Source organism: Oenanthe melanoleuca, chromosome 6 (assembly GCF_029582105.1).
Source record: "Oenanthe melanoleuca isolate GR-GAL-2019-014 chromosome 6, OMel1.0, whole genome shotgun sequence".
Classification (NCBI taxonomy): Eukaryota; Metazoa; Chordata; class Aves; order Passeriformes; family Muscicapidae; genus Oenanthe; species Oenanthe melanoleuca.
In genome coordinates, this window is record NC_079340.1 from 6,914,659 (window position 1) to 6,929,539 (window position 14,881).

At 38.6% G+C, this 14,881-nt stretch overlaps 1 protein-coding gene across 1 annotated transcript in view; it reads left to right on the plus strand.

Moving 5' to 3' along the window:
- The window catches only part of CCDC6 (coiled-coil domain containing 6), a 51,505-nt gene that overhangs the window by 6,977 nt on the left and 29,647 nt on the right, over window positions 1–14,881 (plus strand). The window contains exon 2 of the mRNA XM_056494958.1: window positions 12,534–12,683. Within this exon, the coding sequence (XP_056350933.1) occupies window positions 12,534–12,683 (150 nt within the window). The remainder of the gene's footprint in view (window positions 1–12,533; window positions 12,684–14,881) is intronic.

Here is a 14,881-nt window from a genome sequence, read left to right on the forward strand (position 1 = left end):
TGGGGATGAAAGTGAAATAAGAACTGAAATTGTAGAGTACTTTTGGGAATTTTTAATAAGGCAAAGTTCTTGGTATTTCTGTGGGCTTGCTATTCTGCATGGAAAGTATTTTTGCTTCTTAAATGAACTTTGTTATTGAGGTTGTGATGAATTCTGTATCTGAATTGGTTTGTAATCAGCTCTTATTTTAAGAATGCTCTTTATTGTCAGGTTTGAACATTTACTGAGACTAAGGGCCATTCTATTTTGGTGTATCTCCAGTGACTCAAAAGCATTTTGAAGGAGAGGTTGTTTTGGTTTTTACTGCATTTTACACCTAACAAAAGCTTTGCTTTCAATTGAAGAAAAAATAGTCATATATGCTCCTGCTGTATATCTGCCAGACATTTTTAAGCTTCTTTTTAGTCACTTGCCCAAATGACTATTGAGTTTTGCATTATTCACATCAGCTGATTTAGTAATCAGTATTGAGGTTTTTGGTGCTTCTAGTGCTGTTGCTGATCCCAGTATTAGAAAGCTAGTATATACAAGATTTTAGGCTAGTTTTCAAATCCTGTACTTCATTTTAGTTGTGGTTTTGACTTTAATGGAGTTTGAATTTTAATACTGATTTCAAAGGGTGAAGGAAAATTATTTCACTTTTTTAAACTTTCTTTTTCCAGGGTAGGTACGTGGTCGTCTGTGGTTTTTTTGCAGTTGTTAATTTTGTTTACTTGTTCTTATGCTTATTTCCTCCTACTGCTGATACTGACTTTAATGTTGAAGTTGTTGTTTTCCAAGTTCTTGGTTTTAAGGGTTAGTATACATAGGGTGTATTTTCAGCTACAGTCTCTCAGTGCTGAAGCTCCTTGTAGTAATGGAGCAAATAGTACTGATCTGTGGTGAGCAAGCTTATGCATCTGCTGGAGACTTCACAAAGAGTTTGCTTTCGCAGCACCTCATAAAGCATGCTTGGGTGGGATTCCAGGTGGGGACTGGAAGCGTTGGAAGCCATTGAAGCCATTGGTGACTCTGTGGCAGCTGCAGGCAAGATGATCAGGCAGCTGGACTTGTGGGGTGCTGCAAGAGAATGGAATGCCAGTGTCTCACAAACAGACCTTGAAATGTGATTGAAATGAGACAGTGCTGTCCTTCACAGGAATGAAAATTGTCAGCAGTAGACATCTGATGTATCCCATCATAGCCTTGTAAAAACAGTGAGAGAAACAGTTGCTTTGCTGCTCTTTTTTGGGCCAGGGTGGGGGGGTAGGAGGAAGTTGCTGAATTTAGCAGGAGAGCAAGAGGTGAATCCTTTCTGTCTTCCTCTTAAAGGAAAAAAAACCAAAACAAAACCACAAAATGAAGAAGAATAGGCTCAAAATGTACAAACTGAATTATGCACAGGATTTGAGATTCAAACAGAATGAATGGAAAAGAGACAGAGACATGCTCTAAAGGAGAGACAAAAAATACAATATAAAGCAACCTTCCCTAGATGTGTAACAGAAAACATTCTTATGATGTCTTGCTTCCAATGCAGCAGCCCGGGAATATCCAGAAGGGAACATCTCCAGTTCCTCTTCTTCAGTCAGGTCGTTCTGTCTGGCTGAAGATGTGTCTTGACCTTTAATTAGGTATTCTGTTGGTGTCCTATTTCAATGTATGGGATGGAGAACAAAGTAAAAATGACATCAAGACAGTTGAGGTGAAGTATTCCACAGTAAAAATATGTCTTAAGTAGGGAAATCCAAATAACAGATGTGCAGGTTTCACATCTCTTTCTGTGGAGTGCAAGATAAAAGCTGAAGCAATTTTTACAGAAATATTGAAGCAATTTCTAATCCTGGCACTTGAGTAGTAATTATTTCAACTATTCAGGTAAAATACAGGCATTGTAGGCTAATTGGTGCCTATGGGGACAATCCTTTCAGCTGCTGAGAGTCCTCTATCCCTTCGTCCATTCCCTTTAGCATTTTTTTTCCTGGAAAAAAAGTGTTTTCTCAGCTGATAGTCTAACTGATGTAGAAACTCTTTGGATACAGCTTCTCTTCCTCTCTCAGCTCTGAATTTTACTTAATTTGAAATTTCTAATATTACACACAATCTGGTCTCAGTTTGGGAAGGGCTTAGTGAGGTGGATGAGCATCTGTTCAGCCCTGCTGTAGATGGAAACAGCCTAGCAGTGTTTCAGCTGTCTGTAAAGTTTTCTCAGATGCTTTTAATTCTTTAAACTGTCTAAAATGTGATGCTTCTGCTTATTACTGTAAACTAAGGCCTATTTAGTTCACTTGGTGGTGGTGGTGCTAATCAGACTTAAAACTCCTACCACATATATAAATCCCTCAGGGATATGCTTTGGTCCTGAGAGAAAGTATAAATGTTTCTTAACAAGTCAGACATGATAAAACCCAGCAATGTTTAGGATGCTGCTATATAAAGTTAAGCTTCTTTCTGTAACTTACAGTTTAATTTCTACTTTCACCAGGTGGTGGGATTTCCACTTGGTTTTACTTCATTTTCAAATAAACAGTAAAAGCCACTATTATGAAATTTTTAAAATGTAGGGTCTTAACCACGTCTTTTGTAAGAGCTTTAAAGGGTATGTGTTTTTCACATCTGTTAAAAATGAACAGTGGACATTTTGTCATGGCTAGTGTTGCCCAAAATTATTAGCTAGGCAAAACCTCTGTCCTCACAGGCCCTAGAATCCTGGTTGGGTCAAGAAGAGGGACACTCCCAAAGTCTGTTTCAGAGAAGTGTAATTCTGAAATACCCAGATCTGAAAAAAAAAATCCCTTTTCTGTGAATATTGGTACATGTAACTGGAATGTCCTTGCTCTGTGAATGGAAAGGTGGGTAGGCATTTCCTAAAACTTCCTCTGTGTTAGACTTACTTCTCCAGTTCTGTATGAGATGAATATTCAACCCCACATCCTGCAAATGTCTGTTTGTAGGGGCAGAGACACAGAGTACAAAGGCAAAGGATGTATTTTTTCGTATTCCTCTTCATATTTTCATACACTACATTGATAAACTTGATTCTTGCCTTGAAAGCCTGGAAAGAGATTGCTCTTTGGAATACTGTGGTAGGTATTGTAAGGTATCCAAACTTTAGAGAAGGAAAAAAAAACCCAACAAAAAACTACTCACAGACTCCTAGGAAGGGTAAGTAGAAACTCTTATTTTTCTATAATGGAGCTCTAGTTAATGTCCCTTAACAGTGAGTTGGTCAGTGTTGTGTTCACTTTGTGAATATGTTAGTTTGGTTTAGGAAAGGTATGATTATAAATAATAACAGTTTCCAGCTTTTGTTAATCACTGTGAAAGTGTTTCTCTGGAAAGTCAGTGCGTGTAAGAGGAAACTGGGGGAAATTTTAACCCTCTTAAGAGGTTATTTGTGTTGAGTGGCTAAGGACACCTTGCTAACTGTGGGGAAAAACACTGCTATCCCTAATGATTACCTAAGCTGTGTTTAAATTTGTCATATAAAACCAACAAACAAAAACCCAACAACAAATCCCATTTCCTGCTTCTCCACCACCAAATAAAAAGGGTTTAAGGGGTTAAAGAAAATTAAGAAATTACATGGTGAAGATTCTACAGTTTGAAAAGATCCATAAATGGATCTTTATCTGCTGATCTTTTTCCCTAGTTTTAAAAAACTTAAAGGGGGACAGGTTGCTTGATATAGATATACCAGAGGTTATACACACTTGGAACAAGTATCCACAAGTGCTGAAAGCCACTTTTACCTGGAAGGGAGCAATGATGAATACACAGGTAGTTGGTGCTCAGGACCCAGTCGAAGTGAGAAAATTTGCAGTCTTCTGCCTGGGAACAGGGACAGTTGCTGCTAATGCCTGTGGTATGCTGGTAGCACAGCATGGCACATGCCATGCAGCAGTGGTCTGGCACCTGCTGCCTCAACAAACTGGGTATAACAGAGTTATGCTTCAACTCTTATTATGTAGTTTGATGAAGAAAAACATGTTTTTCATATTTACATGCTTGCAATGAGTTACCCGGACTACAAAAGTAGGTTTTTGTGAAGGTTATTTGTGGGGGGTGGCTGTTAAATCTCTGTTCACTGCTTCCATTTGTGCCCTTTTGCCTTTGAGTAGAGAAACAGTTGTGGCTGCAGAGCTGCTTGTAACAGGAGTTTGCTGTGGTTGCATTTTGAGCAGAAGTTTATTATTTTAGAACATAACTCACTGCCTGTTAGCACCCACATACCACTGAACAGAAACTGGGTATTAAGTTAGTCACCTAATAGTCTACTCATATTCTGCTAAATCTTTTGCTGTTCCTGCTCTGAAATTTTGGGAGTGTTTAGTTTTGAGTTTCCTAATTGGTCAGTCCAGCAAAGTGAACTAGTTAATATGTGGTTACATTGAAAGTAAATGTTGATTTATCAGTGGGCAGAAAATAGATTAAAAAACATTTAAAATGTGTTAATTAAAGAAGTGTTTATGTATTAGACATTTGATATCAGAATAATTTGTACTGGGGTGCTACATTTCTTGTAGGTTCTAGTACTAATGGTGATGTTGCTTAGAATTAACTTGTTATTAGTTTCTAAGTAGCATAACAACCAGATTTTGTTATATTTGAGTATTGTAGATGCAGGTTGAACAAACCACATTTTAAAATGATGGTTATTCCAATGATCACACAGACAGTGGAAAATTATTAACACACACCACCTCCAACAAAATAGTATATGCTATGAGATTAGCTATGAACAATATGATCTTTTTTCTATCTTTCACATTGGCAAGTCTCTGCATTTGAAAATTCAGACAAACTGAACATAAAACTTTTTTTTTTATATGTTTTATTTTAATAAAATCCTTTTATTATGTGTATATGTGCATCTTTGTGATGTTTTTCAGCACTTTTTATATTGAGGCTGAGCAAAAGCAAAACGTGTTCCATGTGCTTCTGTTTTCCATTTGTTTTACACTATTTATTAACTAGCAAACTATTTCCAGTACAAAAAATCCAGTAGTAAAACAGCAGTGCAACTAGAAGTCAAAGAGTAAAGTAAAAATTTCTTTCTAGTAGTCATCAGTAAAGGGTTAATAGAGAGAGATATTTCAAACTTTGGTTCAGAGTTTGATATGACAGTGTAGCTGTATTTTCCATATTGGCTGTCTTTGTCAGTGTAAATCTTCGACTGGGTACAAACTAGCAAAGATGGGGAAATCCCTGCAAAACTCATCATCTTCTGGAGATGTCCAAGCCCTGTGCTGGGAATGGTCCATTGCCTGTGCTGGGCTGATGGGGGAGTTGTCTCACTGGGCCCCATTCTTGGTGCCTTCCTGGCTGTGTTTGCATGTGCAGTCGTTACAGCCCTTCTGAGGATCATTTAATGTGCATTTTGAAGCAGTGTTTGCTTGTATGCAGTGAACTTGAGGACTTAGGGGCAGTGGGTTTGTTTGTGCTTATATACATTATACTTTACACATGCACTGGAAATCAGTGCTGCTGAAAATACCGCAAGTGTAGGAAATGTGTAGTGCCTGTGCAGCCATGGGACAGAGGAAGAGTCTCATGAAATAGAGCCATTTGGAAAGGTCTGCAGGCTAGATTTAATTTTCCTGCTGGGTCATTCCTGCCTTGGCCTGTGACTTCTGTTGGCTCAGGTTACAGCTCTTGTTTGCTGGAAGCAGAGGCTCCAACCCTGATAACAGTCTGGGAGCTTGTTCTACATGATGATGTTTAAGTGAATGAAAAGTAAGAGCTATAAAGCATATGTCTAATGAATAGTCAGATTCTTAAGTTGCCATGTTGAATGTTCAGAGTAGGAAGTGCTTAATGTGTGCCTGTATAACCCTGCTACTTTTTCCTTTATGGAGCTTTATTACCATATAATCTTCAGTTACTTTAAGACTTAGATAGTGTGGTCATGGTTAAACTGCTCAGTAAAAGTTATTGATACATTTTTCTAGGCCCCTATCTTCACATTTTGTCGGTCACAGAAAATGTGACTTTTTCCCATGCTGCATTTTTATTAGCTACTTAACGCTTTTTTTTACTTAATTATTTTGATATAATAAAAACCCTTTAATGGAGTATGTTTTTTTATTTTTCTGTTTTGAAGAAAGCTGTTTAACTTTTTTTCAATTATGTAAGTAAATTCAGGAATTGATTGTATTAATTATGAAATTCATATAGCTTGTTACACTTAGTTTGTAATTAGCCAAATGCATTCATTTTATAAATATTTATGCTTGTCAAATGAGCTTGTTTTCATAACTTTCTTATTTCATTTTTACCACTTGTGTGTTTCAGTTGTGCAAGACTTTCAGGTCAACATCAAAATGCAGAGAAAGAACTGTGTACAATGGGATTGCATACCATCAAGCAATTTATTTTATTGCTGATGCTAAGAGATTTTTTTAGCGTGAAAGAATATCAGTCACTTTTAAGTTTAGGAAACTGGTCAGTTCTGAGGGCTTTTTTCAAGTGCTCTTCCCAAACCACAAGATGTGTGCACCTGAGTTTTTGAGAGAAGGTCCCACAAGCTTGCATGAGCGATGTTGAGCTGAAAACACTTGACTGTGGTTAAAACTGACTTGGGAGAAAAATGTATTTCTTGTGTTGTTTGAATCAGCTCATTTCTGTAGTCAGTCTGGATCCATTGTGGATTTGTGTGGCCATATGTTGGATCACTTGGTAGGTGTGGAGAGAAAAACTTGCTGTGCCTGTAGCTGGTGGCAGGAGTGCTGTGACAGAGGTGTTTTGGCATGTCTGGCTAAAACTGAAATGACCTTTTTAAAAGGAGGGAGGTGGGGAATGAAGGGGACAGAGAATTTCCACCTATAAATGGAGATTAAAAGGAACTGTATTTTATTACTTTAAATGGTAGCTTTTCATAAAGGTATTCCTTTATTATTACAGTAATAAATTGTGTTATTATAATAACAAACATATATTTTTTGTCTCTTGCAGCAGAACTCATCTACTGAATAGCTGTAATATAATAGGACTTGTTCTTTGAAGCAATTCTGCTTCAGTGGCTTTAGCGTTACACAGTAGGTAATGTTTAGAGTAGTTGAAGTTCTCAGGATGAGTTTCAATAATAAATTTATTTCTTCCTTTGTGTATTTGGAATGTAACTTTTGGTAAGCCTATAAGTTTGTTATTTTTCTGGGGAGGGGGGGGGTGGAGGGTGATGTCTTTTTATTTGTTTGTTTATTTTTAGAAGCCAACCAACCAAAAAAACTGCTTTCCTCCTACACTGCCAGGTCTGTGTTAAAAAAAAAAATCAGCCCAGCAGCTTGGGGTCTTGAAGGAAGTATTCAAAGGTGTTACTGCTTGTTTGGGGCTTCTGGGAGATAGTGTATGCCCAAAGATAAAAATGCATGGTTCTTTATATTGCTCTCCGGCTCCTGAAAACTCATCCTAAAGAAGGGAAAATAATAAAAACAAAAAGGTAGTTTTGTGTCAGAACTGAGGAAACTACCCTGGGTGTTTGTCATGGATTAGACAGGAAATCATACTTCAGATTGACCCTAGAACCTGAATTCCAGCTCACTACTTCAACCACAAGAGCATTCGCTCTTTTCTTTCAGACAGGCCACCCAGCTGAAAGAAATACCTTTCCTTGGATGAGGGGAAAGCTGTCCCCACATCATTACTGGAACTTGGGTGGGAATCCTTGTCCTTCAGCCCTTCCAGCCAGGAATGTGCTGCTGGGCAGTTGCTGCCGTTGGCAGCAGTGGGAGTTCTCTGAGTTGCTGTTGACTTCTGTTCTTGTGGTGGTTCATGTTTCTCCTTGTCTGTAAGGCGCATTGCATGCACTGTGGTCCTTTCAGATGCAGCTGTAAGGTTTGTAAGAAAAAAATATCTGCACTGTAAAAGTTTCTCCTCTAAGGGAACAGTATCAGTGTAACATATGCAGCAACTGAGATCATCTTTTCCCGAAGCTGTCCCAACCCTTCAGTCTATATTCAGTAGCAAAGATTGAGTTTCTTGTGTCAGATTAAACTGCTCTTCAGCTCCATCTACAGGGTTACATTGTCTACAGGGCCCTGTCAGCAGGAGCTGCACCTGGAAAAGTTGGATGAAGGGTAAAGAGGTCATGGTGGCACTTGACATAAAGATAAAAAACCTTTAAGGGTGGATTAGAGCAAAACAATGCTTGGTAGGCTGTTTCCAGCAAGATCTTCTGAAATCTTGTGTCACCTCTAGCCTGGATGCTGCTGGGGACAGATGATGCAGGCTGGGCATGCTTGGCATCTGCCTTGCAGGTGGTCAACTGCAGGTGCCTGGAGCAGTTTATGAAATGTTTACTATGGAAATTGTCTGAAATTATACTTAATACTAAAATGCAAGAACATATTCTTGTCAGGTCACTGATAACGTGCTGATACTGACTGCAGAGTAGGTATTAATTGGGTTGTTGAACTTGCTTGCTGTGCAGTGTCAGGAAGTCTGGTGAGGCTTTTAGAAGAGCTAGTGGTAGGAAGAGATTTTTTAAGGGTTTTTTTTTTTATAGTTTTTTTTTTTTATGTGACTGTGTTTAAGCTGATGCCTCATCAGAAGTACTGGATTTTGCTGCTTCATATAGTGCAGTGCCGCTAGAGCAGTGTGGTCAGTGTATGGTGCAGTGATATAGAAAAAGGGCATCCCACCAGAAACAGAATCTGCTGTGGTGAACCAAGAGGACAGAGGAAAATTCAGCTGTATGAACCTGGTCTGCTAAAGGGGTATTAGCAAGAAGAACTGAGAGAAGGAAAATATTTTAAGGGCAAACCTTCCAGTTTATGGTAGAATATGCAGCACATGGAAAAAGAACTTCAGTACAGCTCACTTCCTAATATGATACTTGGTTACTATGTAAAGTTTAGGAAAATATGTTTCTTAGTTCTTTTAAAATTACTTGGAATATAAGCTCACAAGGACAGATTTTTATATTTCATGTATCAGCTCTACTAGTGATCAGAATTTCACAACCTTCTGCAATAAAAATAATAGGATTTTTCTTCCTCAAAAATGTAAGAGGTTTTTTGTGGTTTATATGCATGAGGTGTTTTTTATCTCACTTCACAGGAAATCAAGAATTAAGAGTAACATAATAGCTCTTGTATTTATGGTTTTGACCACAGTAAGTAGAGATTTTCCTTAGTGGATGCATCCATGGAATGCTCCAAATTAGCTGTGCTTGGAGTTTTGAGACATGGGAGACAGGCAGATATGTGTGTTGTTATGCAGAAAATCTGTAATGAAAGTAGATTGCTTGTTTCAGGTTTCCAGAGATTGACTGATCAGGTGTTATCATTTTGTATCACTCAGTGCCTTAGCAATTTATTTGGTAATATGGTACACAGAACAGAGTAAGTGGCTGTTAGTATTTTTGCATGTTGAGTGTGATATGGATAATAGAGGAAAACCAAGAACTCTGTTTCCTTGTGGAAGACCTAGCATTTCTGATTTCTGTATTCTGTTTTTCTTTTTTTTTTTTGCTGATGGTATCAAGCCTCTTTTCAAATACAGATACTTATAGAAAGACAGGTTATCCCTTTGGAAAAACAGTGTATTCACATCTGGAAAAAAATCAGTTTGATTATTGGCTAAATGAGTAACAGATTTCAAGTTTTTAGACAATATTAAGGTAAACATGAACTATCCTATTACTTGAGATAATTTAACTATCACCAATTAATGAGTGGCAAGATAAAGGTCAAGTTTCAGTATTAAATTGAGAAGAAATATGGTAATGAATTATGTGCTTTTTACCTAAATAACTGTCTGATGTTTTTCAGCTAAAGTGTTTGTGTTAAAGTGCTGACCCTCGGTAATTAAATGGCCATTTGTTATATTCAGTGTGCTGTGTGGGTATCTGGGACTTGCAGTTTGTAGATGTGTGGGGCTGCTGCTGTTCAGCTGCGAACTGCGTTCTTTGTGCGAGGGAGGCAGAGTTAATCCTGCCCACCCTCTCCCCTGAGCCGCCGCTGTGCGGGCCGGGGTCCTGCATGCTGCGGGCACAGGGGTTGTTGCAGGGCAGTTCTTGAGCAGCTACAGGCTGGGGCTGCTCACTCTTGTTCCTGCGTGCCAGCATGCTACTTGTGTGGCATGCCAGCTGGGGAAGCAGATGCAGGAAAGGAAAACGGGAGGAGGAAGGGAAAGGCTCAGTTTCTGGGTGTATCCTCGGCCTGTGCTGGCCTGCTGCCTGGCCTCATGGGCTCCCGTGTGGGCACAAAGGAGAGGCATTGGCCGGGACAGGGACCTAGGCAGCCTGCGCACCATCGTTAATGTGACACCAGGATCTGGCAAACTGTGTTGTGCAGGCTTGGTGCTATAATAATGTGATTTTACAGCTTTTGACTAGTGCAAAGCATGAGCAGAACAAATCTGTGCAAGTTACAGATGAATAGAAATCAAAGCAGAAACACCCTCATTCTTTTGTTTTTCAGAACCAAGTGCTTTCTAATTTAATTTTAGGTAGGCTTGGTCTGTATTACTGTCTTCTATTAGCTTGGTCTGTGTTACTGCCTTCGGTTGTCTGAACTATTGAAAAACAGACACGGGTAGAAATCCTATGTAGTGAAGGCAGTGGAGGAGTTGATTTTGGAACAGTGTGCATGAATTTTAATGATTTGCGGACAATGAGCCCTTGCAATTTGACTTGTTTACTCTGTTCTGGAATGTCTCTGAAGACATAAGATGGATAGTAGCTCTAAGTAAAGCCACCTTTAGAAGCTGATAGATGGTGTTATTCAGATCAGCTAGATTCCAGGAGTTTCAATCCATTGAGATGTGAGCTGACAGTGTAACATTTCTTCAGATCTCTTTGACAACTCTCTATTTCCTTGATGTGACAGGTAATAATACCCCTGCTGAACATGCTGGAGTAGCTGTTCTCTGTTGTGGAGCTGCAATACATTAGAGAGGAGGTGTTGTGCAGGACCTAAGCTGCTAAGCCAGCAAACTCGGCCTGACCTGGCTTTTTCTTTTCTTCCTTTTTTTTGGGGTTTTTTTTTTGTTTTGTTTTGGTTTGGTTTTTGGTTTTTGTTTTTTTTGGGTTGGGTTTGTCCCAGCTCCAGGGAGAAGGGAGCTGATGGCAGATAAATAGTAGGAAAGGGCCATGAAAAGAAATAAGTAGAGATGGGAGAAGGCACAAGAAAGCAGAGACAAAGATGTGAAGAGAAGGACTTGATGGAAGGAAGACTCAACTGAGAAGTTTCCATACCAGTGCTTTAGATTTTATTATATTGGTTATACAATGAGAAAAATTTGTAATTGTCCTATTGTTTCACCAAATTGAAAGACAGTTATGTTCTTTAATTAACTTTTCTCCTAGACATTGGAGGTGTCTAAGTAATTGGCTCTTAGACCACTAGGGAATGCATCATTACAGTTAAAGATCACTGGTGTAATTAAATCTTTCAAGCATTTTCCAGTTTACAAGAAGTATAAAGAGATTGTTATTTTGGCACATTTTGAGCAGAAAATTACAGAAAGTAAGCTTTTGGTTCTTAAATTTTCCTCTCTCTAAGTTTACTGAAATAAAGCTTGCAGAATGTTTGTATAAGCTATAAGCTGGTGTAATTTTATTAGAATCAGGGCTAATCACATATGTGCAGTTCAAGTGATGGATTTTATTGCAGGGAATAAAACCACTCCTAACACTATCTTGCCTCATTGGTTAAATGCAGTATTTCTGTCATTCAGTTCTAGGCTTTGAACTGTGGCATTAAGAGTTGGCTCTACCGGTTTTTGTAGCTGTGATCATTTGTTTGCCCATATGAAATACCCTTCATGGTCTTTCAGAGCAGGCTTTCAAAAGATCACTTTTATGTTCCACTTATCAAATTTACGCTTAAAAAACATACAAACATCTGAACTGTTGGGAATGCAAGAGAGCAGTGTCCCAGGCTGACTTTCTTGTGGATCAGTGCAGTATGCTAGCAGTAAGCTGATACGGAAATTGTCACCTCTAGTAATTCTGCATGGGGAATATTTCCAGAGTAGCTTGTGTAAAGCTACCCCAAGGCATTTTTGTGAGTTGCTGTTGTACGTAGTGGAGTAGCAGTTGTGAGGAGTATCATATCTGTTTTCCTGGTGGTGGGGTAGAAATTCTTGTGTTGCCTGCGGCTCCTCATTTTGGGGTGAAAGAAGGAAAGGAGGATTTGACTCCCGGAATGCAGAGCTCAGTCTAATGGGTCTGAAAAGGAGGCACAGTGGTGCATACAGCAGTCTGAGCTGTGCTTTGGCTCGTAATGGAGAACATTTGGACAGGAATTCCTTTTCAGGCATAGAGTAGGTAAAAATAGGTGTCTGAATCTGTAACGCTTTTACGAAGTAAGTTCCGGGAGTTTGTGCGTTTGGTTGGGAGGAGGCTACTTTAAAGCACTAGTGCAGCTTCTCAAGTTAAAAGGTTGAAAAAAAAAAGGTGCTATAATGTTATAAAAAGGGTTGGTAACAGCACTTTGGTCAAGCCAGCAGGCCTCCAGAATGACAGGCATTTAAAGGGGAATGGAATGATTGCAGCTTTTTTGAAAGGAAACTTGCTCATTTTTTCTCAAAACTATGTCTTTGTTTCACAGCAAGCACGGGCAGAGCAAGAAGAGGAATTCATCAGTAATACTCTATTTAAGAAGATTCAAGCTCTGCAGAAAGAAAAAGAAACACTTGCAGTAAACTATGAAAAGGAAGAGGAATTTCTCACTAACGAGCTCTCAAGAAAACTGATGCAGGTAATTGGTGCCCTTACATTTCTCCCAGGAGTCTCAGGAACTGACTGGTGTCTGAACTTTTGTGTTCATGTGACTGCACTCTGGGGGAGGCAGTTGGGTTGGAAAGCTGACACTTGATGAAAGCAAAGTACAAGAAGTGTAGTGAGTGACTTTTTTTTTTTTTTTTTTAATGTTGCTTTAACTCTGCTTTGTGAACTCAGCTTTAAGAATCTGAAAGTTTGTATATTGATGCAAAAAATGGGGGTAGCTTACAGTAAATGTCAGCTGTCCTCCAGACAAGAATTACTGATTTATTAAAAATGTTAGTGAAACATGCTTTTTTTTCTGGAGTATTTGATACTTAACATGAAATATTAAACTTTATATACAAGAATGTGCAGTGATGCTGGAAGGAAACTTTTTCTGTAAGTTTGTCCGTACTGTAACAAAACTGTGGTTTCTGTTGAAGTAAAACACATCAGTTTGATGGTAAAAGTAAAAAGTTGAAGATGCTGGGACTATTTGTGGCAGAGATACTTCTTTCCATTACCCAAGTTGCTGATTTTTAAAAAGTGGTTAAGTATTTGTTGGAAGTGTTCTACATGGTTGCTCTGTTCTCACAGTCTTGCCTAAATACCTGGTTTTGGCCCCTGTAGGAGGCAGGGTACTAAGTTAGGGGAGTGTTTAATGTGATCTGGCTTTTTTCATGCCATTAGTTCTAAGCTTTGTCATGAAAAACGAAGCACTTTAAAAGAAGCTAATTTGTATGTTGCAAGCATTGCTGTGTTCTGCAGCTGGAGAATGAAGGCATGTTTTGCCCTGCAGTTAGGAAATACAGTGTTTGGAAACACCACTAGAGCTAATCCCATCTGGCGCTTTTGTTACTGGAAACTGGGCCTTCTCTCACTTTGTCTCTTTGGTGCCTGTTATCACACAGGAAGCTCAGTAGCAAGATGAAATATCCCTTACTTGGTATTACTATTTCCCCTTGCTGTTCTTGAGGACTGACAAGAACGTTTCTGAGTAAGAGACATACTTGGTTTCTAAGCCATACATTTTCATTAGAAACAGAAGCAGATGGCAGTAGAATATGGATGTCAACTGTTCTTTTCTAATTGAAGTAAGATGTGGATATCACTATAGAAAAGGCTTTCCACTGAAGTCCCTTGCAGTAAAGGGAGAAATGGTACATTGAACATGTTGTTTAATTGAAAGGGAGATTTAGAAATCTGTTAGAGAACCAGGATACGTGGGACTGTACTAAACATTATAAGGGGAAACTAAAACTTACTTTAAAGGTAAAAACATGAATTACACTTAATTTGTTTGAAGGGTTTTGAAGTCAAATAATGACCTTGCATACAAATTTGTGCCACAAAGTTCTGCAGCAAGTAAATTGTTTTATCAAGTAATTGCTTCAAATATGCATAGCCTTCTCCCTAGAATTCAAGAGATTGTTTTAACAGGTTTTTTCGAACTACCTTTAGCATTCTTAGATTGCTAAAATTATACAAAATAGGTTCACACATTGCAAAGAGAAATATAAACTTCTTGTCAACCAAAAAGTAAAATTATTTTTATTCTTCTTGCTGCTATGGACTTTAAGAAACTATCCTTTGACTGTTGCCCCAAATTAAAGAAAAAGGTAACGCTCTACTGTTCTCAAAATGGCCAATGGGGTGCTTGGCTAGTTGTGATGTATGAAAAGAATTGAAGGGTGTTGTACTGTTTGTCTTTTGGAAACCTTAAATGGGTGCAACTTCATTCTTACTGGTGAGGGAAAGATGCAGAAAAGCATCTGAAACAGAATGCAGACATAAACCTGGACTTATTCTTGTCTTTCATACAGCATCTGGAGAAAATCCTCAGTTGTGGATTCAGCATCATCCCATAAATACTACCCAGCTTTCAGCAGGCAAGCTGTAGCCTTCTGCTGAAAGAAAAAGCTTCATAGCCATAACTACAAGAGTTTGGAGATAAAATTCTGACCACCACCTGCAGCCTTAGATTTCATTCCATGTGGCCTTGCTGTAAGCCTCATTTAGCCTTGGATAAACATGGTTATGTCAAGCAGAAGATTTTAAAATATGGCAATTCATGGATGCACCTACGTTCCAAATTGTTCATTTTGAAGCTGTGTAATTTCTCTCGGCACCATTAGGTAGCAATTTTTGAAAGTAAATTTTGAATTTGTCCTCTCTGACTAATAACCTAGGTAA